Source organism: Stegostoma tigrinum, chromosome X (genome assembly GCF_030684315.1).
Source record: "Stegostoma tigrinum isolate sSteTig4 chromosome X, sSteTig4.hap1, whole genome shotgun sequence".
In the NCBI taxonomy this organism is placed as follows: Eukaryota; Metazoa; Chordata; class Chondrichthyes; order Orectolobiformes; family Stegostomatidae; genus Stegostoma; species Stegostoma tigrinum.
This window is the reverse complement of record NC_081404.1, coordinates 9,404,124-9,431,025: the sequence shown is the minus strand read 5'-3', so window position 1 is coordinate 9,431,025 and position 26,902 is coordinate 9,404,124. Positions and strand designations below refer to the sequence as shown.

Here is a 26,902-nt window from a genome sequence, read left to right as displayed (position 1 = left end):
GTTTCAATGGGACAGTCTTCATCTGAATCATGCTGGGACCAGAGTCCTAGCGAATCGTATAACTAGGGCTGTAGACTGGGCTAAATTGGACATGGAGGGTTCAGTTGTAGGGGAAATTAGAAAACCCAAAATGAAAGGAGGAGGTAAAGAGTGCAGGTTAGCAATCTAGCAGATGGTTACCAGACAATAAAGGCGAGGGACAGAAAGACGTGATTGTCTTTATGTAACAAGGATTCATAAAAGCGTAGGAAAATTTATCAGTAGAACAAATTTAAAAGCTTTGTATCTAAAGGCATGAAGCATCAAAACAAAATTAATGAGTTAATGGCGCAAATAGAAACAAAAGCGTACAATTTGGTAGTGATGACTGAGACATGGTTACAAGGAGACCAGGTCTGGGAATTGAATATTCAAGGGTACTCGGCATTTCGGAGGGATAGACTGAAAGGAAAAGGAGGTGGTATAGCTTTGCTGGTGAAGGGATCAGTGCTGCAATTGTGAAAGAAAAAATTATGAAAGAAAGCTAGCAGAAAATATCAAAAAGGATAGCAAAAGCTTCTATCGGTATATAAAAGGGAAGAGAATCATTCAGGTGAATGTTGGCCCCTTGGAAGATGAAACTGGAGAGTTAATAATGTGGAACAATGAAATGGCAGAGATGCTACATAAATACTTTGCCTCACTTATCACACTGGAGGACAATAGTATCTATTGGAAGGGGCAAGTCAGAGGCAATAGAAAGGGTAGAACTTAGAACAATCACCATTGAAGTGGAAAAAGTACTCAGCAAACCATTAGGATTGAGGGCAGACAAGTCCTCCGGGCCCGATGGCCCACATCCTCAGGTATGAAAGGAAGTGGTATCAGAGATAGTAGATCCATTGGTTACAATGTTCCGAAATTCCCTGGTCATGGAAAACTGCTTGTATAATGCCCTTATTCAAAAAAGGGAGGCAGACAAAATGTGGAAATTATAGACCAAATAGTTTGCCAATAACAGGTGTTAAAGTGTTAGAATCAACTGTCAAGGAAGCTATATCAGGGCATTTGGAAAGTCAAAACGCTATCCATCAGAGTCAGCATGGTTTTATGAAGGTCAAATTATGTTTGACTAATTTTCTAGAGTTCTTCAAAGATGTAACAAGCAAAGTGGACAATGGGGATCCTGTAGATGTAATATATCAGGACTTCAGGCAGGTGTATGATAAGGTGCGGCTTAAAAGGTTAATTCACAAGGTTGGATCATATGGGATTAGGGGTCATTTATTAGCTTGAATAGATGACTGGCTGATGGACAGAAGACAGAGAGTCAGGATAAATGGGATTTATTCTGGATGACAAGAAGGAACTAGTGGTGGTGCCATGGGGTTCGGTCTTTGGACCCAGCTATTTACAATCTACATTAATAACTTACATACGGGTTGAAAGGCTCTACAGCCAAATTAGTGGATGACACAGAAATAGTTGGGATGGCAAATTGCAATGAGGAAATAAGAATCTTACAAAAGGATATGGATAGGTTAGGAGGGTTGGCCCAAAATGTGGCAGATGGAGTTTAACATGAATAAGTGTCTGGCCATGCATTTTGATCAGAAAAATGGGAACATGAACTATTATCTAAATGGGGAGAGACTTCAGGGTGTGCCAGTACAGAGGGATCTGAGTGTCCTTGTTCATGAGTCACAGAAAGCTAGCACACAGGTACAGAAGGTAATAAAGGAAGTGAATGGAATGTTGGCCTTTATAGCTAAAGGAACAGAAAAGGTAAGGGAGTATTGTTGCAACCAAACACAGCATTGGTGAGAGATAATGGGAACTGCAGATGCTGGAGAATTCCAAGATAATAAAATGTGAGGCTGGATGAACACAGCAGGCCAAGCAGCATCTCAGGAGCACAAAAGCTGACGTTTCGGGCCTAGACCCTTCATCAGCATTGGTGAGGCCACTCCTGGAGTATGTGCACAGTTCTGGTCCCCTTATTTGAGGAAAGATGTAGTGGCATTGGAGGCAGTTCAGAGGAGGTTGACTAGATTGATCCCAGAGATGAGGGGTTTGTCATATGAAGAGAGATTAAACAGTTTAGGCCTATACTCTCTGGAATTTAGAAGAATGAGGGAAGATCATACTGAGGTACTCAAGATGACAAAAGGTTTAGATAAATAGACGTGGAGCAGATGCTACCTCTTGTGAGGCATTCTAGGATGAGGGGTCATAGTCTTAGGATAAGGGGCAGCAAATTTAAAACAGTTGAGGAGAAATTACTTCTCCTAATGGGCTGTGAATCTGTGAAATTTGCTACCTCAAAGTGAGGTGGATGTTGGGGCTGTGAGTAAATTTAAGGAGGAGTTAGATTTTTAATTGGTAATGAGTTGAAGGGTTATGGGGAAAAGGCAGGAAATTGAGGGTGAGGAGCATATCAGCATGATCATATGGTGGAGCAGACTTCGATGGGCTGAATGGCCTAATTCTGCTCCTATATCTTGTTAGCTTATGAACTTATGTCCATTTCTGATTCTGAGGACTTGACAACGCTTCACTGAAAGGGTGAACCCGCAGGATCCGGCAGCCTTTCCAACTGTTCTGAGGGGTAAGGCACATTTTACTCCTGCATTGTTTGAGAATGAGGCTTTCATGTAGTCCATATGCTGGACATGCACATGGACAGCAGTGAATTGAGGGGAATGTAGGTTAGGTTATTTTATTTTTGGATTAGGATTATTCCATGGCACAACATCGTGGGCCGAAGGGCCTGTACTGTGCTGTACTTTTCTATGTTCTATGCTTATTCAGGACTGTCGCACGTAGCCAAATTTTACATGTCACTGGTCCAGATCCCATGTTGACCTTACCTCTGACCCCAGTGAGGCCATTTCTGTGATTTTTACAGTAAACATTGTCCCTTGTATTAAGCCATCTCTCTCACTTGATGGAGTCTTGGGTCCAGCATTGGAGTTCCTGATGTGATTTAACTCTTGGCCCCAGGTCCGAGAAGATCAGACTTAGCCTGGTGCAGAGTCTTCGCCCATTAACAACGCTGCCAGTGCTATCCCTATAATTCCATGGGGGGTGGTCCTATTATCAGACAGGAACCATGACAGCTTAGTATCTAGTGAGGTTGCAGGCTGTTTCTTCAATCCAGCCTTCAAAGGCAAGACTACTCCTTCTGCCAGAACATTAGATGTTGAGTGGTACAGAGGTGTGCTTATATGTCAAATCCTAATCTACTTTCGGAAATAATCAAATTCCCTGCTGGTAAATGATGGCCTGTTATTTGTGACCAACACTTACTGGACTTTGTGCGTTTCAATAGATTCATGCAATTTTTCAATCATTGTCTCAGTATTTGACAAATGGATCCTATGTACATCCAACCACTTTAAGTGGGCATCATCAATGACTAAGAACATTGAACCTGTTGAAAGGACCTGCATAGTCAATATGCAACCAAGATCTACCCGGCCATTCCCACAAATGTGGGGCATCTGCTAGCAGTAAATCTTTTTCCTTGTTGGCACTTGACACTGCCCTACCAGCACAGCTATGTCAGCATCCTATCCTACCCACCGAACATAACTTCTTGCCAACATCTTAGAACATAGAACAATACAGCACAGAACAGGCCTTTCGGCCCTCGATGTTGCGCCGACCTGTGAACTAATCTAAGCCCTTCCCCTACACCATCCCATCATTATCCATATGCTTATCCAAGGACTGTTCAAATGCCCCTAATGTCACTGAGTTAACTACATTGGCAGGCAGGGCATTCCACGCCCTTACTACTCTCTGAGTGAAGAACCTGCCTCTGACATCTGTCTTAAATCTATCACCCCTCAATTTGTAGCTATGCCCCCTTGTACAAGCTGAAGTCACCGTCCTAGGAAAAAGACTCTCACTGTCCACCCTATCTAATCCTCTGATCATCTTGTATGTCTCTATTAAATCCCCTCTTAGCCTCCTTCTCTCTAATGAGAACAGACCCAAGTCCCTCGGCCTTTCTTCATAGAGCCTGCGCTCCAGACCAGGCAACATCCTGGTAAATCTCCTCTGCACCTTTTCCAATGATTCCACATCCTTCCTGTAATGGGGCAGCCAGAACTGCACGCAATATTCCAAATGAGGCCGCACTAGCGTTTTGTACAGTTGCAGCGTGACATCACGGCTTCGGAACTCAATCCCTCTACCAATAAAACCTAACACACCGTAAGCCTTCTTAACAGCACTATCAACCTGGGTGGCAACTTTCAGGGATCTATGTATATTTACACCAAGACCCCTCTGCACATCCACACTACCAAGAATCTTTCCATTGACCCGGTATTCTGCCTTCCTATTATGCCTCCCAAAGTGCATCACCTCACATTTATCCATACTAAACTCCACTTGTCACCTTTTAGCCCAATTCTGCAGTTTATCCAAGTCTCCCTGCAACCTGCAACATTCTTCCACACTGTCCACCACTCCACCGACTTTAGTGTCATCTGCAAACTTACTAACCCATCCACCAATGCCTGCGTCCAAGTTATTTATAAAAATGACAAACAGCAGTGGTCCCAAAACAGATCCTTGAGGCAGACCACTAGTGACCTGACTCCAGGCTGAATATTTTCCATCAACCACCACTCGTTGCCTTCTTACAGAAAGCCAGTTTCTAATCCAAACTGCTAAATCTCCCTCAATCCCGTGCCTCTGTATTTTCTCCAATAGCCTACCACGTGGAACCTTATCAAAGGCTTTACTAAGTCCATGTACACCACGTCAACTGCCCTTCCCTCGTCCACATGCTTGGTCACCTTCTCAAAAACTCAGAGGTTTGTGAGACACGACCTGCCCTTAATGAATCCATGCTGACTATCTCCAATCAAACTGTTGCTTGCTCGATAATTATAAATCCTATCTCTTATAATCCTTTCCAAAACTTTTCCTACAACAGACGTAAGGCTCACAGGTCTATAATTACCTGGGCCATCCCTACTGCCCTTCTTGAACAAGGGCACAACATTTGCAATCCTCCAGTCCTCTGGTACTAAACCTGTAGACAATGAGGACTCAAAGATCAATGCCAAAGGCTCTGCCAACTCCTCCCTAGCTTCCCAGATAATCCTCGGAAAAATCCCTTCAGGCCCAGGGGATTTATCTACCTTCACACGTTCTAGAATTGATAACACTTCCTCCTTACTAACCTTAATCCTTTTAATTCTAGTAGCCCATAACTCAGTCATCTCCTCTACAATATTCTCCTGTTCCACAGTGAAAACAGATGAGAAATCATCATTTAGGACCTCTCCAATCTCCAAAGGGTCCACACACAACTTCCCACTTCTGTCTTTGACTGGCGCTATTCCTACCCTAGTCATCCTCTTATTTCTCACATACCTATAGAAAGCTTTAGGGTTCTCCTTTATTCTACCTGCCAATGTCTGCCCATGTCCCCTCCTTGCTCTTCTTAACTCTCTCATTAAATCAAAGAAACCTACAGCACAGGAACAGGCCCTTCGGCCCTCCAAGCCTGCGCTGATCAAGATCCTCTGTTTAACCTGTCATCTATTTTCTAACGGTCTGTGTCCATTTGCTCCCTGCCCATCCATGTACCTGTCCAAATATATCTTAAAAGACGCTAACGTGTCTGAGTCTACCACCTCCGCTGGCAACGCGTTCCAGGCACCCACCACCCTCTGTGTAAAGAACTTTCCATGCATAGCTAAAATCCTTCCTAGCTAATCTGTAACTCTCCATTGCCTCATCTGAACCATCTCGTCTCATCGTCACATAAGCCTCCCTCTTCCACTTAACAAGAGATACAATTTCTTTAGTAAACCACGGTTCCCTTATCGCTTCCTCCCTGCCTGACAGGGACATACCTATCAAGGACACGCAATATCTGTTCCTTAAACCAGCTCCACATTTCAATTGTCCCCATCCCCTGCATTTTGCGACCCCATTCTATGCCTCCTAAGGCTTGCCTAATCGCATTATAATTGCCCTTCTCCCATCTATAACTCTTGCCCTGTGGTATGTTCCTATCCCTTTCCGTTGCTAAAGTAAACATAACCGAATTATGGGCACACTCTCCAAAGTGCTCACCTACCACTAAATCAAACACCTGGCCTGGTTCATTACCAAGTACCAGATCCAGTGTGGTCTCCCCTCTTGTTGGCCCTTCGACACACTGTGTCAGGAAACCCTCCTGCACACACTGGACAAAAACTAATCCATCTGACATACTAGAGTTATAGCATTTCCAGTCAATGTTAGGGAAGTTAAAGTCTCCCATAATGACCACCCTGTTCCTTGCACGCCTGCCCAGAATAGTTTTGCCAATCCTCTCGTTCACATCCCTGGAACTTTGCGGGGCCTATAAAAAACTCCCAGCAGTGTTACCTCTCCTCTCCTGTTTCCGACCTCAGCCCATACCACCTCAGTAGACGAGTCCTCATCAAAAGTTCTTTCTGCCACCGTTATACTGTCCTTGACTAACAAAGCCGCACCTCCCCCTCTTTTACCACCTTCCCTGACCTTAATGAAAGATCTAAACCCTGGAACCTGCAACATCCATTCCTGACCCTGCTCTATGTATGTCTTCAAAATGGTCACAACATCGACGTCCCAGGTACCTATCCAAGCTGCAAGCTCACCTACCTTATTCCGGATACTCCTGGCGTTAAAGTAGACACACTTCAATCAAGCTTGCTGTCTGCCAGCACACACCTGTGACAGTGAGGTCCTGTCCATATCCTCCCTATGCTCATCGTCCTGTGTACTAGAACTACACCTCAGTTTCCCACCCAGGATATCAGTGCCCCTCTGGTTCAAGTGGAGACCATCCTGTTTGTAGAGGTCCCACCTTCCCCAGAATGAGCCCCAATTGTCCATGTTCCTGAAGCCCTCCCTCCTGCACCATTCCTGCAGCCATGTTTTCAGCTGAAATCTCGCCCTGTTCTTTGCCTCGCTATCACGTGGCACGGGTAACAAACCAGAGATAGCCACTCTGTTTGTTCTAGCTCTCAGCTTCCACCCTAGCTCCCTGAAATCCTGCCTGACATCCCTATCCCTCTTTCTACCTATGTTGTTGGTGCCTATGTGGACCACGACTTGGGGCTGGTCACCCTCTCCGTTCAGGACCCCAAAGACATGATCCGAGACATCATGGACCCTGGCACCTGGGAGGCAACACACCAACCGTGAGTCTCTTTCGTTCCCGGCAAACCACCTAGCAGTCCCTCTAACTGTTGAGTCCCCCATGACTATCACTCTCTTCCTATCCCCCCTTCCCTTCTGTGCAAGAGGGGCAGACTCTGTGCCAGAGACCTGCACCCTAGCGCATGCTCCTGGTAAGTCGTTCCCCCCCAACTGTATCCAAAATGGTATACTTGTTTTTCAGGGGAACGACCACAGGGGATCCCTGAACTGATTGCTTTTTCCCCCTTCTAACAGTTACCCAGCTTTCTTCACGCTTAAGAGTAACTACTTACCTGTAACTCTTGTCTATCACAGACTCTGCCTCCCGAATGATCCGAAGTTCATCCAGCTCCCGTTCCAGTTCCCTAACGCGGTCTTCGAGGAGCAAGAGTTGGGTGCACTTCCTGCAGACGTAATTGGATGGGACACAAATGGCGTCCCTCACCTCATACATCATGCAGGAGGAACATTCCTCTACCTGTACTGCCATCCCTGCTAGTCCCCTAAACAAAAAGTAAAAAAAAAGAGAGGCTTACCTGATTTGTCCCTGGTGTATAAGGTTAGAGGAGGTGGATGGGTGGGAGGCCCTACAAGGGTAGGGTCTCCGGTTTAGACAACGAACACTTATATAGCTGAGGGATGAAAAAAGGTCCCTCCCTTCCCAGAAACCTCTGCTCCGAGGTGCTGCTGCTGCTGCAACCAGAAATGGAAGGCTCCGATGCTCGAGGTAAGCTTTTTAAAGATTTAATCTTCATTTTGGAAACCCCTGGATGGCCTTTGGAGTTCAGCCAGTATGTAATTTTTTAAGTGATAATGGGGACTGCAGATGCTGGAGAATCCAAGATAACAAAGTGTGGAGCTGGATGAACACAGCAGGCCAAGCAGCATCTTCGGGGCACAAAAGCTAACGTTTCGGGCCTAGACCCAGAGAGCCTCTTTGATGAAGGGTCTAGGACCGAAACATTAGCTTTTGTGCTCCTGAGATGCTGCTTGGCCTGCTGTGTTCATCCAGCTCCACACTTTGTTATCTTGTAATTTTTAAAATTCATTTTGTGGGATGTGGGCATTGCTGGCTGGGCCAGCATTTATTGCCCATCCCTAGCCGGCCTTGAGGAAGTGGTGCTGAACTGCCTTCTTGACTCATTGCAGTCCATGTGCTATGGGTTGACCCACAATGCTATTATGGAAGGAAATCCAGGATTTTGACCCAGGACAGTGAAGGAACAGTGATGTATTTCCAAGTCAGAATGGTGAGTGGCTTGTAGGTGAACATAAAGGTGGTGATGTTCCCATGTATCTGCTGCTCTTGTCCTTCTAGATGGAAGTGGTGACCCTTGGAATTTGACAGCAACCTCCACTCAGGGCAACCACTCTTGCTCCCCACAATAATATACCATCTTGTACTGTGAACTGGTCTCTCTGTGTCCAAAAATGTTTTGATTCTAGTTGTGACGACCCTTTGGTTCCCAATCAACACCAGTTGTTTCAGTTTGGAAAGGACTGAATCTTTCTGTGTCCAAAGTCTGATAATGTAGGCTGGGAGTGTGGCCAGAAAATTTAATATTTTTACAGGCTGTTCCATTGGGGATATCACTGGTGATGTATCTGCCAGCAGGAGGTGGTGCAATGCATCCAGATTCACGACTCAGCCTCCTGGACAGCGCACTAACTTCTAATTATAAGCAATTAGTATTATAGCCCACTGCTGAATTTGGCCTGAAGCAATGGACAGCACTGCCTTGTTTCTTTGAACAGACTAGGTAGGAGTTTGTGCTCCATGATGATCATAAATTTATGTTCATAAACATATTGGTGCAACTTCCTGGCTCCAAATATGTCTACCAAACTTTCTTTTTCTATCTGACCATATTTCTGCTCTACTTTAGCCAAGGTCTATGGTACATATGCTATTGGGCATTCCTCTCCATTGGCCACCTATGAGCTAAAACTACCCCAGTGACATATAGGGAGGTATTTCATGTCAATACCAGATCTTTCTTGGGATCATAGTGTGCCAGAAACTTAGAGGATGATAGATATTTCTTTACTTCATTGTAATCTACTTCATTGTCTATGCAACCATTTCCAAGGCAGACTCTTTTTTCGGAGTTGATGCAAAGGTGCCAGGATGGATGAATAGATATGAGGCTGGAAAAACACAGGTCAGACAGCATGTGAGGAGAAGGAAAGGATGGATGTCAGGTTATGTATGAACTTTCCAAAATAATTTACCAGCCCAAGAAATGATCTAATCTCCTGGACAGACGTGGGAGCCAGGTGCCTTTGATTGTCTCCATTTTATTTTCCAACAGGTGTAACCAGTTGTGTCAATTCTGTAGCCCAAGTAGGTCACTTGGGGTGCTTCGAACACATTTTTTCCCCTTCTTAGGCGAACGTCTGCCTTGGAAAAATGCCTTAGGCACATATCCAAATTCTCTAAATGTTCTTTATTAGTTTTCTGTTATCAAGGTATGATCTTGATTGGTTCTGATTTTATTGATGCTAAGCAATTTAACTGTCCCAAATCATGTACGTTGACTTTCCAGGGCATGAACTCTCCTGGATACTGCCCTTTGAGTGTTCTTATTCTACTTAGGTCTAGTAGGTCTCTCTTGTATTCTCAAGTTCACATACCGGCAGCAATTACAATGGCTTGATGGCCTAGAAAATTTTAACTGTTTAGCCAACACTTGGCATTGTTTTGATGCATCGCTGTGGGTTTGACCTATGGTCCCTCTAATCAGGATATGTCCTGAGTGAGGCTATGCAATTGTCTGCATTCAAGTGGTGCTCCCCAAGCTCTGTCAGCCTGGTAAGGGTGTCCATTTCCATCGGAATACCCTGTAACGCATGCTCCATTTGCCACATTTTCAAGTGATTAAACCAGTTGAAGGGACTGTCTGAGATCCAGTTGGGCTTCAGCTAACAGGTGTTTCTGCATGGCTGTATCATTAATCTTGCATACCAGATGATCTTTCAGCATCTCAATAAGGATTAAACCAAATTCATAGGCTTCTGCCAGTCATCTTACCTAATGAAAAAACACCAGTATGGACTCCTCTAGATCTTGAATTGCTAAGTAAAGGCAATGGCGTCTCAGATTTAGAGGAGGTTTGGGGTCATAATATTCCTTAATTATGTCTGTCAATTCTTGAAAGGTTTTAGTATCTGGTGCCTCAGGGTAAGCTAGGCCCCTAATGACAAAAGAAAAGCTGCTGCTCTACAGGCTGCCAGAATCACTCATTTTTCATCTGCCACAATGTTAATTGCCTGGAAAAAAAACACACACACTGGCAGGTGCTTGATAGCACGTGAACAAGTCAGGCTTTCCAAAAAAAGGTACAATGTGAGAAATGCTTACCCCAACTCAAAGATGACTGTTGCAAGCAAGTTTCTTCAGGATCATGCTTTACTCTTGTTGCTACTGAAATAAGTCCACAGAGGCCCCTATCCTGTCACCAAATCACTCTTTCTTTATACATAAAGGCACCAGAGTGTCACTATCTCTGACTCTTACCCTTTTTATCTGTCAGCCAGGGCTCCCTGGTTAGAATCAGATTAACAGCCCCTTTCAAGGAACTCATTTTCTCAAAGGTCCACCTGGCTGACCTTGTTACAATAACTACTGGTAATTCTTGAGGGAGAAAAAGATGAAAGGTCTGAACTGTTCAAGATGGCTTTCAGCCAGCATCCTAGAATATGTAGGTAGGTGTAACAAAACAGAGGCAGTTGTCACTGGGATCTTTGTAGACATGTTTCATTCAAGAAATATTAAGAACTCTTTCAGAAGCTTTTCAAGAGAACAGCTAGATTAGTCTTTTAGTGGTTACATTTGATCTGTAAAAGGATTGTCTCAGAAAGGCAGAGGATGAAGTGGGCAGCTGCTCTCAGCAGACTACTCAACTACAGGCATGTGATTTACATTAAATAAGTCCAAGTGATTAGCTTAAGCCATATGACTTCCAAGAAAGTTCTCTTTAAAACAGAAGTTCCAATGAGTCCTCCTAGTGACACCTCCAAAAAAAAATACAGTACAGGTATCTCCCCAGTCTTTTCAAACAAACCAGAGTCTACAATATTTTAAATATAAACCCTCAAACAAAGTATTAATAATAGATCATGTTCATAATGATGGTAATAGTAGAATGAAGGATACATTAGGTCATGAGGTTACAGGCTGTGCTTGAACACAATTCTGCTGATGGCCAATATCACACCTTGGACGACAAGTTTCTTACATTGATAATGTGAACTGCAGATGCTGGAGAATTCCAAGATAACAAAATGTGAGGCTGGATGAACACAGCAGGCCAAGCAGCATCTCAGGAGCACAAAAGCTGATGTTTCGGGCCTCTCTGATGAAGGGTCTAGGCCCGAAACGTCAGCTTTTGTGCTCCTGAGATGCTGCTTGGCCTGCTGTGTTCAGCCAGCCTCACATTTTGTTATCTTGGAAGTTTCTTACATTCTTCATTTCAGCAGGGTTGATTCTCTGACTTTATGATAATGGTAGAGTGAAAGATCTGCTGGGTCACAAAACTACAGATTATGATTGAACACAATTCTGCACATACCCAATAGTGTCTTAGTTATTTCCCATACAAATACAGTGGCTACAAGAGCAGGTCAGAGTTTAGGAATAATCCAAAGGCTTCTGCCTGCAGTTCATCTTCCACTGCTTGAACAAAGCAGCGGTGTGAACATAATTCACAATAAGTTTCAGTAAATCACATTTTCTTCCCCCCAAGCACAGCAATTCCTTCCACAATCCTCTGCTGTAAAACAGTCCCTTTTCCATTTCAGTTCTCAATCAACAAAACAGAAATCAAGAATACATTGTCAGTAACTCAGCCGTTACACCTCAAACAATTCAGTGTGCAAGATGCCTTGAGATATAACACAAAAATGAAAATATTTACAAAATAAAACTGTTCAAACTATACAACCAACAGCATCGATTACAATCACATCCATTATATCTCCCCATGTAGCACTTGCTGAACTGCTGCAGCTTTAATTGAGAGATTTCACGTTAATTTGCAAAGAATGCATTACCTCATTTTTCCTTTTTAAGTTAGCATCCCATTGTTGAAAAATTTTAAACTGTTTTCCCCTCTCTGTTACCCATCCCTCTCCTTTCAGACTTTTTCCAACCATTGCAGTCCCTCCTTAACCCTACTCATGCTCTTCTATCCACTCCACAGCATCACCCAACTGTGAAGTTTTGCCTCCCCCTCCCCCATCCATCCCCACTGACAGCCGTCACTCAACCGACTCCTCCAATTACAGACTGGTTCTCTCCTGTGTTGTCAGAAGGAAACGTATAACTGTAAATGGAGAAGCAGCTTGAAGTAACTCCACAGAAGCTGGTATCCTGTCACCCTTTATTTACACATGGAGAGTCCTTGATACTGAGCCAGCTCTCAGAGTGAGCAGAACCTCTGACACTCCAATTTATATCTGTCAGCCAGGGCTCCCTGATTAGACCAGATTAACAGGCCCATGAGATCAGAGATCCACTTGGCTGACCTCGTTACAATCACTCCACAGCTCCTTACCAATGCCATCCATTCTATTCATAGGGACTACTTTTCCCTGATTTGATCCCCCGTGAGTGAATGTTTTTGAGTAATCTGGAGATTCCGGTAATGGATTCCACCCATGAATTTTGGGCGTTAACTGGGTCTACCTTTCAATTTCAATTTCACAATGGAATTTAAACTCCACCAGCTGCTGTGGTAGGACTTCAATCGATCTCCCCAGAGCATTGGCCTCTGCCTCTGGATTAAATTAGGAGTGTTTCATTGGTTTTTGGGGGGAAAAGAACAAGCTATAAATGTTATCCTTCCACATTGTGAGAAATGTAACCAAATACACACCTGACATTGTCAAATTAAAGGGTCCTCACATATACATGAATATACACACAAGTATGCAGGCACACACAGGGACCCATACATTTGACTTCAGTCCATATTAAGGCTGATACCCCAGTGCTGTATTGTCTTTCAGATAGAACAAACAACAATACAGCACAGGAACAGGCCTTTTGGCCTCTAACCTGCACTGACACATTTTGCCCTTCCATACTAAAGCTGCCTTCACTTACAGGATCTGTATCCCTCTATTCCCTTCCTGTTCATGTATTCATCCAGGTGCTTCCTGAATGCTACTATTATGTCTACTTCCACCATCTCCTCTGGCAGTGCGTTCCAGGCACTCGTTACCCTTTTAATGAAAAACCTGCCTTGCACATCTCTTTTAAACATGCCCCCCTTCGCACCTTAAACCTTTGTCCCCTAATAATTGACCCCTCCACCCTTTGGAAAAGCCTCACACTATCCACTCTACCAATGGCATTCACAATCTTATAAACTTCTATTAGGTTGCCCCTCAATCTCCTGTGTTACAGTGAAAATAAGCCCAGTCTATCCAAACTTCCTTCATAGCTAAAATAACCCATACCAGGAAACATCCTGGCAAGCCTTTTCTGTACTGTCTCCAAAGCATCCACATCCTTCTGGTAGTGCGGTGACCAGACCCGTACCTAATATTCCAAGTGTGGTCTAACTAAAGTTCTATAAAGCTGCCACGTAACTTGCCTATCCTTATACTCAATGTCCCTTCCAATAAAGGCAAGCATGCCACAGGCCCTTTTTACTACCTTATCTATTTGTGCTGCCACCTTCAGTGATCTGTGGATCCACACACCCAGGTCCCTCTGCATATCAATATTCCTAAGGGTTCTGCAATTCACTGTATAATTTCCACCTGTACTTGACCTTCCAAAATGCATCACTGCACATGTCTAGATTAACCTCCATCTGCCATTTTTCTGCCCATGCCTCAAACTGATCTATATTCTGCTGTATCCTCTGACAATCCTCCTCATTACCTGCAACTCCACCAATCTTCGTATCATCTGTAAACCTACTAATTAGACCAGCTATGTTTTCCTCTAAATCAGTTATGTAGATTATGAACAGCAGAGGTCCCAGCACTGATCCCTGTGGAGCACCACTAGTCACAGCCCTCCATTTCGAAAAGCACCTTTCCATCACTACCCTCTGTCTTCTATGACTAAGCCAGTTCTGTATCCATCTTGCCAGCTCACCCCCGGTACAATGTGACTTCATCTGTTGTACCAGTCTGCCATGAGGGACCTTGTCAAAGGCTTTACTGAAGTCCATGTAGACAACATCAACCACTTTTCGCTCATCAATCATCTTTGTCATGTCCTCAAAAAAACTCAGTCAAGTTAGTGAGGCACAACCTCCCCCGCACAAAACCATGTTGTCTATTCCTAATAAGTCCATTTGCTTCAAAATGCGCATAGATACTGCTTGTTCCAGTGGTTCAGAAGAATGTTAAAAGAACCCCAACACCACTTCAGTTGGTTTTTGTTGGATAATATTCTTAACTTAATCAATACCACTTACAATTGGGTTAACCAGTAATTCAGTATATGGCTGTTTGGGTTGAGGGGGATGCTGCTCCATAACAGTCACTAGATTTTGTAAAATCATTAACTATGCAAATATTTAAGATATAAAAGGTAAAATGCTCTAACAGAAGTCATTCACTACAACATTCCACGAAAAGCAACAGAAAAGTGAATCATCAACTAGCCTGGTAGGAATTGGAACCTCAGTAAGTCCTGTGAGAAGAATAGCTGGAGAAAGACGCACAAAAGCTACAATTGGTCTTTTTAGGAAGTCTAACTCGCCAACCAAGACATTAGAGGCTTCAGCTCCGGTAGGTATCTTCTTCATGAAGTGGAGGTCAACCTGCCAAAAAAAATGTGGTTATTCAGAAATGTTTCTCAGCAAGAGCTGGAAACTTCCATCTGAATTTGAAACTGAATTCCAGAAGTAAAAGGATAGAGACCCAACCTGAACTAAACTTCTTTGCAAGAATGGTCAGCTCTAATGGCTCAGGGCCTAAATGCTACATTCATTATTTAACAAGTAGTGGTATATTGAGGCAAGATACAGTTGGCCTCCTCAAAACAAAATAAATCTGTCAAGGCTCCAAATATCCAGTAAAAAGTGTTGGGAACTGCACATAGGAGTCGGAACTCTAACTAACTCATACTTCCATTTGTAAAGGATATTTATAGAAGACTGCTTATTAAACATGTAAATCCAAGGTCAATCTGTTCTGTGATCGGTTTCAGATAGGCTTTCGTATTTTGTCAAATTCATAATATAAAGTAAGGTCCCTTCATCTTACAAGTCAGATTCATTAGAATTCCTCAATTTGCTAACGTGTCACCCCCCTCAACACATTTCAAAATTCTTGCCAATGGAAACAAAAACAATCACTATTTCACTCCTCTAACACAGGTCTGGATCACTTGGAGTTACAGAAATTATTCTTTCTCTGGATACAAGATAACTCATGCTTCCACTTGTAAAGGATATATATGGAAAACAAACATGGAAGGTTCATTAGACTTGCCAACATCTAAGAATGTATATTGCAATTATTTCATTGAATATTTTTCTGAAAAAAATCATAAATGCAGTTTCATTATATTCCAGATTCAGGTTGAGACATATTTATCAGGCTTCAGAATAAGCACCAATTACAGTCTTTGGAATTTCCTCGATTTGAGATAATCTGCTCTCTCTCCATTAACAGAGCCAAGCAATTGGCAAACTACAGAATTCCCAAATTGGTTTTGCTTTTTTTTTGAATGCATTTTCTACTTGACTTCCTGTTCAGGGATGTTATTACAGACCCCTGGAGCAGGTAGGACTTGAACTTGGGTTACCTGGCTCCTGGACAGAGACACTACTACTGTGCCACAAGAACGCCAGAACATGCTTTGTTAGATTACTTTCCCAGAGAAGTACTTGAACAATAACAATGCCATTTAGCTGCTAACCTGGAAATTGTGCTCCAGAGCTGAAATTTAGTGAGAAGATACATCAGTTTGGACTTTCCTGTATTAAAAAGAAGGATTAAGAGAGAGGTTGGACTTCCAACCTGTTTAGCAAAGAAAAAATGTGATTAAATGGGTCATAAGGACAATATGGTATAGATTTATAATTTTCCACCAAATGTAACCCTGATCCCAGCCAAAAAAGTGGAAAAGGATACAAATTCGAATTGAGGTATTTTCTTTCACAGTGCAAAAAGGAATACTGGACAATAAAGCACTTCCTTACCCACCAGTTTGAGCCAATTAAGGAGGTGGACATTGGCCATAGAAAGGGTAATCTTTGTCATGGTCTAACACAGAATTATGTGGAAACGTTTCTCTTTGTGCAAAAATCAGGTTAATGCTAGTTAGTGAGATAACACAGTGTGAGGCTGGATGAACACAGCAGGCCAAGCAGCAGAGGAGCAGGAAAGCTTGACGTTTCGGGTTGGGACCCTTCTTCAGAAATGCTAGTTAGTACTGTTCTTTTACCAGAAAGTAAGTATCTTGTGTACTGACTTGAGGAGCCCTAATCTAGTTCTTAGTGCTTTCAGATTTACAGCATGAAATGCCTAGAAATTACCATTATTTGGTATAAATTAGGTGTGTCACTCAAAACTCCTACAGAACACTGCTGAGAAGAAATTGAAATGCCACGAATGTTATGGGGGCTTTTCTTTCTGGCATCAGAGACACAGTAAGGCATAGGAAGTTGTACTTGTCATCAAGCTTGCATTATACTCAACATAGGATGTCATGTGCCAGACTCTAAAGACACCAGCCAAGTTTCCAAGTTTACAGAACTTTAATGCTGATATTTCATGTTTAAGTTTAATTTCTTAATGTTTAAAATATTAGATTAGAAAACAGTACTTCGTAACCAGAAATAAAACAAAGACTGCAGATGCTGGAATCTGAAACAAAAGTGAAGTTGCTGACGAAACTCAGTAGGCCTGGCAGCATCTGTGGAGAGAAAAGCAGAGTTAACATTTCTGAAGAATCATCTCTGGACCCAAAGCGTTAACTCTGCTTCCCGTCCACAGATGCTGCCAGACCGACTGTGATTCTTCAGCAATTTCAGTTTTTACTTCATAAACAGACTCCAGTATCGACAGTGAGGCAGTTTGAGTTTCATTTACTGTGTTAGTGAACTTATTAACCCATTCCTGTGAAAAGGTTCTCTTTGATACAGTCATTCACCTGCTTGTTTTAGCTAGGTCATCACATTAAAATACCAACCAAAAGCAGTTTAGATGAATTGGTGACCACTGTTGCCAGAAAATCTGGACTCGAGAAATGAACTCTGTTTCTCTCTTCACAGACACTGTCAGACCCTCAGTCACTTTATTTTTGTTATAATATTCCAGTTATAGTCTCACTAAGACTTTTACAATTGCAGAAAATCAAGTTTTTTTGTAGTAAAGGCTAATATTTCACTGTTTGCCTAACTACTTGATGTACCTACGTATTAACTTTGTGTGAATCATGTACAACAACCAGATCCCTTTAAATACCAATATTTCTTAGCCTTTTATCTTTTACAAAATATTCTGTTCTTCTATTTTTCTTAACAATGTTTATAACTTCACATTTCTCTACATTATTTTCCATCAGCTGCACTCTTGCCCACTTAAACTATCTATTCTCTTGTGTTTTCTTTGCAGCCTCCTCACAGCTTACTTTCCCTCTATCTTCATATCAGCAGGAAGCTTTGACATATCACAAGCAGCCTCTCATCTAAGTTATTGATATTAATTGTAATTACCTTAAACCTCAGCACTAATCATTGCAACACTGCATTAAATATAGCTGTGATTGTGAAAATGACGTTTCTGTTAATGAATCCCTCCATGAGTCCTAATTTTGTGTAATAACTTCTTATTATGCAGCATTTTATTCAATGCCTTTTGAAAATTAAAATCACTATGTTCACTGTTTCCTTCTCATCTACTCTACTTATTACAGCTTCAATTGAGTTTCAATAGGTTCATTATTTCCTTTTCATAAATATCAAGTGTCAGTAGGGGAACACTTAGGAGACTATGATAATTGATCTCAATGTTTATGATGATGATAGAAGAGGGCAATGAGCAATCCAGACCAAGAGCTGGGGACAGTGATTTCAGTGGGGCAAGAACAGAGCTGGGCTGGATAGACTGAAACAAAAATTTGATAGCAAAACTGTATCTGAATAATGGGCTACCTTCAAAGAGAGGATGTTTCAAGTGTGGTTAAGGCATGTTCCCTCAAAAGAGAGGGCAAACAACTCTGGAGGTCCCTGGATGACAAATGAGATACAAATTAAAGAAATAAATGTGTGCTTAATGACAAGTTTCAGGCAGAAAATAAAATTGAGAACCAAGCTGAATACAGAAATCCCAGAAGGGAGGTGATAAAACATATTAAAGGGTGAAGAAGGATTATGAGAAAAGATTGGTGGTCAAAATAAAAGGCAGTCCCAAAGTCTTCTATATGCACATTAACAGTAAATGGGTGGTAAAATGACTGATAAGAGACAAACAAAGGGAATTTACACATGGAGGCATAGGACATTGCAAATGTTTTAAATGAATACTTTGCACCTGTCTTTACCAAGTGGTGGATACTAGGCTATGGTAGCTAAACAAAGGGATCAAATTTGTTAAGAAGGAATGTTGTATAACCCGTCAGTACATAAAGTTGACAAAATAGCAGGACCAGATGAGATGAATCCGAGGGTATTGAAAGTAGTGAGAGTGTAAATTTCAAGGGCACTGACAATAATCTTTCAATCTTCTGAGGAAGTGTCACCGGACCCGAAACGTTAACTATTTTCTCCTTCACAGATGCTGCCAGACATGCTGAGCTTTTCCAGCAAATATGTTTTTGTTCCTGATTTACAGCATCTGCAGTTCTTTTGGTTTTTAATCCTTCAATCTTCCCCAAGTTGCTATAAGACTGGAGAATTGCAGACAATATGCCCATGTTCAAAAGCAGAGTGTAAGGATACGTCTAGCAATTCCAGGTCAGTTTAAAACCAGTGTCAGGGAAGTTTCTAGAAACAAATATCTGGGATAGAATTAATAGTCATATGGAAAAATGTGGATTGATTAGGAAGAGCCAACATAGATAAAGGAGAAGTTGTGTTAACTAATTTACTGGAATTTTTTGAAGAGGTAACAGAAAGGGTCAATTAGGGAAATGCTGTTGAAGTGGTATACATTGATTTCAGAAGATATTTGATGCAGTGCAACAACAGTCATGTGTTGAAAGTGTAGGTCACGGGATAAAAAGGACAATGGCAATGTGGATACAAAATTGGCTGACTAGTGAGAAACAGAGCAGTAGTCAATGGATATATTTTGTGCTGGAGAAAGTTTTTGAGTGGAATTCCCCACGGGTCAGCATTGGGACCCTTGCTTTCCCTGATATATAGTCATGATCAGAGTCATGGCGCGCAGGAGGCAATTAAGTTTGTGGATGGTATGAAACTTTTAAGAATTGTAAACTGAGGGGAGCAAGGTGCCGAGCTTCAAAAAGGACATTGGCATGTTGGTAAAGTGAGCAGATAGGTAGCAGATGAAGTTTAATGCAGAGAAGTGTGAAGTGATGCACTTTGGTACAGAGAACATTGACAGACAATATAAAATGAGAGGTACTATTCTTAAGGTGGTGCAGAAGCAGAAGAATCTAGGTGTGAACGTGCACAGATGATTGATGATGGCAGGATAGGCAGAGAAAACATATAGCAGTAAATAAAATAAGGTATTTATTCATACAGAATAAGAGCAAAGAGGTTATCCTGAAACTATGCAAGCACGAATTAGACTTCACTTTGTGTGCAGTTCTAACTATCACACTTTAGAAAGAATGTGAACACATTGCAGAATGTGCAGGAGTGGTTTACAAGGTTCTAGGAATGAGGAACTTCAGTTACGATGATGGATTGGAGAGGTTGGGATTGTTCTCCTTGGAAAGAAAAAGGATAACATAAGGTCTGATAGAAGTTTTAAAAATCACAAAGGCTGAATAGAGTAGACAGGGAGAAACTGTCTCTGTTTAAAACAACTGGGTACGAGAAGGCACAGATTTAAAGTGATTTACAAAATTAGCAAATGTGACATGGGAGAAAATACTTGTGCAGATGAGTGGTTCAGATTTGGAAAGCACTGCCTGTAGTATGGTGGAGGCAGGTTCATCTGAGGCATTCAAGAGGGCAATAAATTATTATTTGAATAGAATCAATGTGAAAAGGTATTGGAAAAGGCAGGAGAATGGCATGAAGTCATAATACTCATTTGGAGTGCTGCTGCAGATGTGATATGCCAAATGGTCCCCATCTGCGCCATATCGCTTCGGTGATTCTGTGAAATGAGAGTCAAGTCTGTCAATAAAATTATAAGTTAAAGCGCTTACATGTTACATTCGAGCTGTGTCCCTAATTCTGATGACATTCTAGCTGGTCTACACTTTCCAGCTTACTTTCTTCTTTCTTGAATAGCTAAGTTATGTTTGCTTCCTTCCAATTCCAAGGCTTTTTCAAAATTCTAGGAAATTCAACACTATTCCCAACAGCCCAGCCAATATTACAAAGTTGCAAAGGACCCCATACTCAACTGCTCTGTGGTATACTATTGGACTTACTTAGGAAATAAAAATCATAACTTTAGAGTTAGATCTTTGTGTGGCTTGATGATAATGCACAAAAGGATATTTCTGAACTGCAGGCATCATATAACATGATAAACCAAAGTGATCATTTTACCTTGCCTGACTCAAAATTTACGTTGTCTTGGTTGACTCCATTTTTAGCTTCAAGATGAGTCGGAAGAGATTGTGGGGACAGCATTTGACCTGAGGAGGACAACAAAAATGAGCAACTTGGAGAGAAAAGAATATTTGGACGGCAAGAGAAATAGAATTGGAATGAATTTCTATTTTTCAAAAATCCCAACTCAAACTTATGGCAGAATCCTTTCCTTTTCTTTTGATAGAATGATTCTTGCCATGAGGTCAAGCAAGTTTCTTCACCATATCTTACCAAACTCATCATGTTAATTGCCGTTTGAGCCCTCACAGGAAAAAACGTGTCTGATTTATTCCCCACCTTACCATGCACCATTCCCAGACCAAATCACTACTCATCAGACAGCCTGGAATTGATAAGCATCCCTGATGTCGACGTCACCTTTAAAAGGTCTTTGTACACGAGACAAGCACTGTCCTGCATAATTCCTGATGTTCGCCCTGAATGTGGTAGACAAGGGAAAAGGTAATGTCTTGTTTTGTGGGCATGATCCTGGTGCTCCTGCTGAGTGGGATCGTGCAGTCACAAGATGCCCACTTCCCCAGGACCACCAGTGATGCCATGATACCAGACGATCCCAGCTGATCTGAGGATGTCAGCCTAATTAAAAGTCTCAGCATTTGAAGGAATGCCCATTATTGTGGAAAAGAAGTCAATGTGTTTCTCCAATCTGTCAGTGTATGTGCTACCATTTTCACTCCGATACCTCACACTCATTCTACCTCTGCTACTGCACCCACCTCACACCAAGCTCAACCATTCTCACTATTGCCTACAACATTCTCCACACTTACTCTCACCCACACCAAACTGTGACACTACCAACACTGTGTGCACATTTGTCCAGGAGGCCTTCCCGCTTGCACCAACAGTAACAGCTGTGCTACCCAATTTTATCCTCTGTAATGCCGACCTCTCTCTCATTCCATCAGCAAAGCACGACACAATAAGACATAAAGAGTGAAAATTGGTGGTGTGTTGCCCGTCATTTGGCTCCTCACCTCTTTTGAAGAGAGGATCCAACTCTGACTGTCCTGAATAGGGCTGGACTGGTATAGGAGGCTGTGCTTGATTTACTGTGCTGGGATTCCCTAAGCAAAAGTATTCCCACCTGAGTGGACCTAGGCTTGCTGTCAATTGTGGCAAACTTCCTGGCTTTGTGTCTGCGTTAAGCAGCATGGCAAAACATCAAAAATAGAAAGTAGAGAGGTAGTAGGAACCGCAGATGCTGGAGAATCTGAGATAACAAGGGGTAGAGCTGGATGAACACAGCAGGCCAAGCAGTATCAGAGAAGCAGGAAAGCTGACGTTTTGGGCCTAGACCTTTCTTCAGAAATGGGGGAGGGAAAGGGGTTTCCAAAATAAATAGGGAGGGGCGGGGGGATAAGAGATGGATAGAGAAGAAGATATGTGGTGAGGACACAGACAGGTCAAACAGGCGGGGGTGGAGGCAGTAAAGGTGAGTGTAGGTGGGGAGTTAGGGAGGAGATAGATCAGTCCAGGGAGGACGGACAGTTCAAGCGGGCAGGATGAGGATAGTAGGTAGGAGATGGGGTGGGGCTTGAGGAGGGAGGAGGGGATAGGTGGAAAGAAGGACATTAGGGAGGCCGGGACAAGCTGGGCTGGTTCTGGGATACGGTGGAGGGGAGGGGAGATTTTGAAGCTTGTGAAATCCACATTGATACCATTGGGCTGCAGGGTTCCCAAGCAGAATGTGAGTTGCCGTTCCTGCAACATCCGGGTGGCATCATTGTGGCGCTGCAGGAGGCCCAGGATGGACATGTCGTCTGAGGAATGGGAGGGGGAGTTGAAATGGTTTGCGACTGGGAGGTGCAGTTGTTTATTGTGAACCAAGCAGAGGTGTTCTGCAAAGCGGTCCCCAAGCCTCCGCTTGGTTTCCCCATTGTAGAGGTAGCCACAACGGGTACAGTGGATGCAGTATACCACATTAGCAGATATGCAGGTGAACATCTGCTTGATATGGAAAGTCTTCTTGGGGCCTGGGATGGGGGTGAGGAAAGAGGTGTGGGGGCAGGTGTAGAACTTCCTGCAGTTGCAGGGAAAAGTGCTGGGTGTGGTGGGGCTGGAGGGGAGTGTGGAGCGGACAAGGCAGTCAGAGAGTGATCCCTCTGGAAAGCAGATGAGGGTGGGGAGGGAAAAATGTCTTTGGTGGTGGGGTCGGATTGCAGATGGCGGAACAGTTCATCCACTTCAACACCTTTCGCCCCCTACCTACATGCTCCTCCCACCTCACTGACCAACCCCCACACCCATTTCCTACCTACACTCATCTCTACTCGCTTCATCCCCGCCTCCTTGACCTGTCCATCTTTGCTCCCACCTATCCGCTCCTCCCACCTCACTGACCAACCCCCAGCCCCACTTCCTAGATACACTTACCTCTACTAGCTTCATCCCCGCCTCCTTGATCTATCCATCTTCCCTCCCACCTATCCGCCCCTTCCTCCTCACTGACCAACCCCTATCCCAACTTCCTATCCACATTCACCTTTACTCGCTTATATCTCCACCCACTCCTCTATTTATTTGAGCCCCCTTCCCCTCCGCCATTTCTGAAGAAGGGTCCAGACCCGAAACATCAACTTTCCTGCTCCTCTGATGCGGCCTGTTCATCCAGGTCCACACCTTGTTATCTCAGACTCCAGCATCGGCACTTCCTACTATCTCTTGCCAAAGGCTAGTTTGTTTGGCAAGTTCAGTAAGATGATAACACATGGTGAGTTGAACTAGTGATGAGGCATTTACCAATTAACAATGGTGTCAATTTTGAAACTGTCTCCCGGCAATGATCTGACCACATCACTCAAGCAACACACGGACAATCGGGACATTGAGGATCTTGACGTTGAGAAGGATTCCAGCATTCAGCTCACCATAGCCCATATGCTTTAGATCCTTGTAAGATTTTGCCCCTAGTATCTTTTTCAAAAGTTAGTTTATTATGTGGACTATTATAAGTATATGAGGTTTTTTACACTTACGCTCTGCCGGAGCTTCTCTAAAACCTCTCCAAGCAAGTTTCCCAAACCATACCATATTTACTTGTCATCACAAATAATTGTTCCTCAGATTCAAATGCCAATCATTTATACGGCATGTTGAGATTCAAGTACCAGCTGAGGAATCATGGAGCAAATTAACCTACATGCTCTGTTTTAGCATTGTGCATTAAATTAATATACTGTGCCACTGACTTGCCAGCTGTATCTTCTGTAACATTTCTCCTACATCCCCAGAACTGGGCAGTGATAGCTGTGCTGTTTCAGCAGGCAAAGGCAGCATCAGTACCGGAAGAAATCAACTAAGCAACATTTCCTAATCAAAATCAATCTTTAAATACTTTAACACCATAACAAAGTAAACTGCTATTTTATATTTGATACTTCACTTGCTCCAGGGAAATTTGTAATATAATGTACTAACATGCTCAGTTTCAACTTTTAATCAGATATCAGGACACCTGAGCATCTGTTCTTAACATTCAGTATTTAAAATGAGCACTAACAAAAATGATTTTATCAAGTTACTTAGTTGATCTTGATAACAATTCAATTTGCTTTCAGGAAGAAAAACACTGGCTTTGATGTGAAATTCAATACATACAGTAAGCAAGCCTGGATTTTGCAGTCAGTGGCAAAGCAGAGGCAAATGCCAATAACCACATGAAAAACTTCTGCCCTGCCCAGGTTGTAGGCTGAGGCGGGAACTTGCTCTCCTATCTACAGAGTGAATCCATTGGAGACGTGACTGGGAAGACTAAGTGGTGTCTTCATCCCAAGTGAAACAATACCCCTCTGAAATCAAGACCCGAAAAAACACTCCTTGAGGTCTGTTTGAGCTCAATAACAGGTTTCAATAACAGACCATTTACAGACTTTTGGTAAACACACCCTCAACGTATCCCAGCTCTTCTCCAACATAAGCAGCAATGAGGAGCCAGGAGCCAAGGTACAGAAGAGCTACCAGATTTCACACTCCTAGCAGCCCCAAACAAATCAAATGCTGGGGAATAAATACAGGACAATCAAGTTTTCACACTGACAGTTTCTGGCAGCCCATTAGCCTGGGTTTCCCAGAGTTCATTCAGACACACAGCAACTTTGGGGTTCAAATGTAAGTGGGCTTCCTGAATGCTGTAGTGCTGTTGTAGCCTTCAGTAGCAGCAAATCTCAGTGTTCACAGCTATTAGGACCGTAAGATCCAGGCCCTTATTTTGCAGTCCAGGTTGAGCCATAGCTTCACACGACAGGTAAAATATGAAAATGACAAAAATTAGTGATACAGCTTTGGAGGAAAAGCAGGAAAGTGATTTACACTTGTCACCTATACATTTGTGCTTCTTACCTACTTGAAAGAGAATCAACTTTGAAAAGTATTCACCTGTCATATTAGAGAGCCTGTCTCAAGTTATGCTGTTGTCAACTGGTCTCCAGGAGGGGAGAGATACCCAGCATAAGGGATGCTTTTTTGAATCACTCATTTCCCTTCCAGACACAAGCTTAATTATCAGCAAGACTAATCTCACCACAGATATAATTCAGAGGCCCAGCCAAGCTAAGTGTTTGCTACAGGATGCCAGTGTTTTCAGTATCCGTTGTAACTTCTAAACGTTTTTTAAATTATCTCTGCACTAATTACTTTTTGTCTCCATTTTTTGCTACACTTACCACTGAGGTCTGAAAGAACATAAAAGCAAAATTTTTTTACAAAGGGCCTGAACGTGGCATGTCTATGGTCCATTAGGGACCTTTAGGGAAAAAAAAACTTTGCTTTTAGGTCCCTCAGAGATAATAAGAACTGCGGATGCTGGACTCAGAGATAACACAGTGTGGAGCTGGAGGAACACAGCAGGCCAGGCAGCATCAGAGGAGCGAGAAAGTTGATGTTTCGGGTCAGGACCCATCTTCTTCCGAAACATTGACCCAAAACGTCAACTTTCCTGCTCCTTTGATGCTGCCTGGCCTGCTGTGCTCATCCAGCTCCACACTATGTTTTCCTTGCTTTTAGGTCCATTGGGCCAAGTGAAAACTTTTTCCAAAGGATCCAAACTCAGCATGTGTATAGATCTGTTCAAGTCTGTTGTCGAAAAGATCTTCCATTTTCAGGTCTTTTTAGTTTTTGGACATGTGGATAAAGGATATCTGACCACTATACCCAACCTCAAAGTTATGGCACTCAGCCATACCATTTCAAAATATGATTGTCCAGTTGTCTCCAAACCAAGTAACAGCAAAATACTAAGAGAGTATTTTTGTTTATGATTTTGAGTCAGAGTTTGTGTTCTTACCTGCCTTGTCCATGGAATGAGGTTCAGATTGTTTTTTCCCAACCTCAGCAAAGGACCTAACAATTGGAATGAGATTGTTCCTTTTTCTCTCAATCTGATGGTGATGTCTTTTCAGAAGAGCTTCACGCACTTTCACACGTATGTTTTCATCCAGTTCCATGGATGATTCCTGATGATCAAGAATCATATCTAAAACACAGCAATGAACGAAAATCACAAGAACCATTATCACAGGAGTAAAGCCTTCATAGCAGTTATGGCTGTTCAAATCATTCTTTAGTTTTATCTGTTCTTTTAAACCTTACATCAGTGATTCTGTACTGTACAGTGATTCTGATTCTGTTGACAGGCAAAAAAAATCTCTAACTCGTTGTTGGTAAAATGTGAAATAGTATTGTATTTGTAATGCATTATTACCATTATATACACAATATATAAAACTGTAAATACCAGATTTGGCATTGGTAGGTGTTCTGCAAAACACTCCCCAAGCCTCCGCTTGTTTTCCCCAATGTAGAGGAGGCCACACTGGGTACAATGGATGCAGTTTACCACATTAGCAGATGTGCAGGTGAACCTCTGCTTAATTTGGAAAGTCATCTTGGGGCCTGGGATGGGGGTGAGGGAGGAGATGTGGGGGCAGGTGTAGCACTTCCTGCTACAGGAAAGTTCCTTTTTCCAACTCCACCCTTGTCTGCCTTCTGGAGAG

At 42.7% G+C, this 26,902-nt stretch overlaps 1 protein-coding gene across 8 annotated transcripts in view; it reads right to left on the bottom strand.

Moving 5' to 3' along the window:
- LOC125448266 (electroneutral sodium bicarbonate exchanger 1-like) overlaps positions 1 to 26,902 on the bottom strand; it is a 383,257-nt gene that overhangs the window by 155,410 nt on the left and 200,945 nt on the right. For all 8 annotated transcript variants that reach the window (XM_059643484.1, XM_048523424.2, XM_048523426.2 and 5 more), the window contains 3 exons: positions 26,194 to 26,382; positions 20,844 to 20,932; positions 14,803 to 14,960 (listed from right to left, as the gene is read on the bottom strand). In XM_059643484.1, the coding sequence (XP_059499467.1) occupies positions 14,803 to 14,960; positions 20,844 to 20,932; positions 26,194 to 26,382 (436 nt within the window). The remainder of the gene's footprint in view (positions 1 to 14,802; positions 14,961 to 20,843; positions 20,933 to 26,193; positions 26,383 to 26,902) is intronic.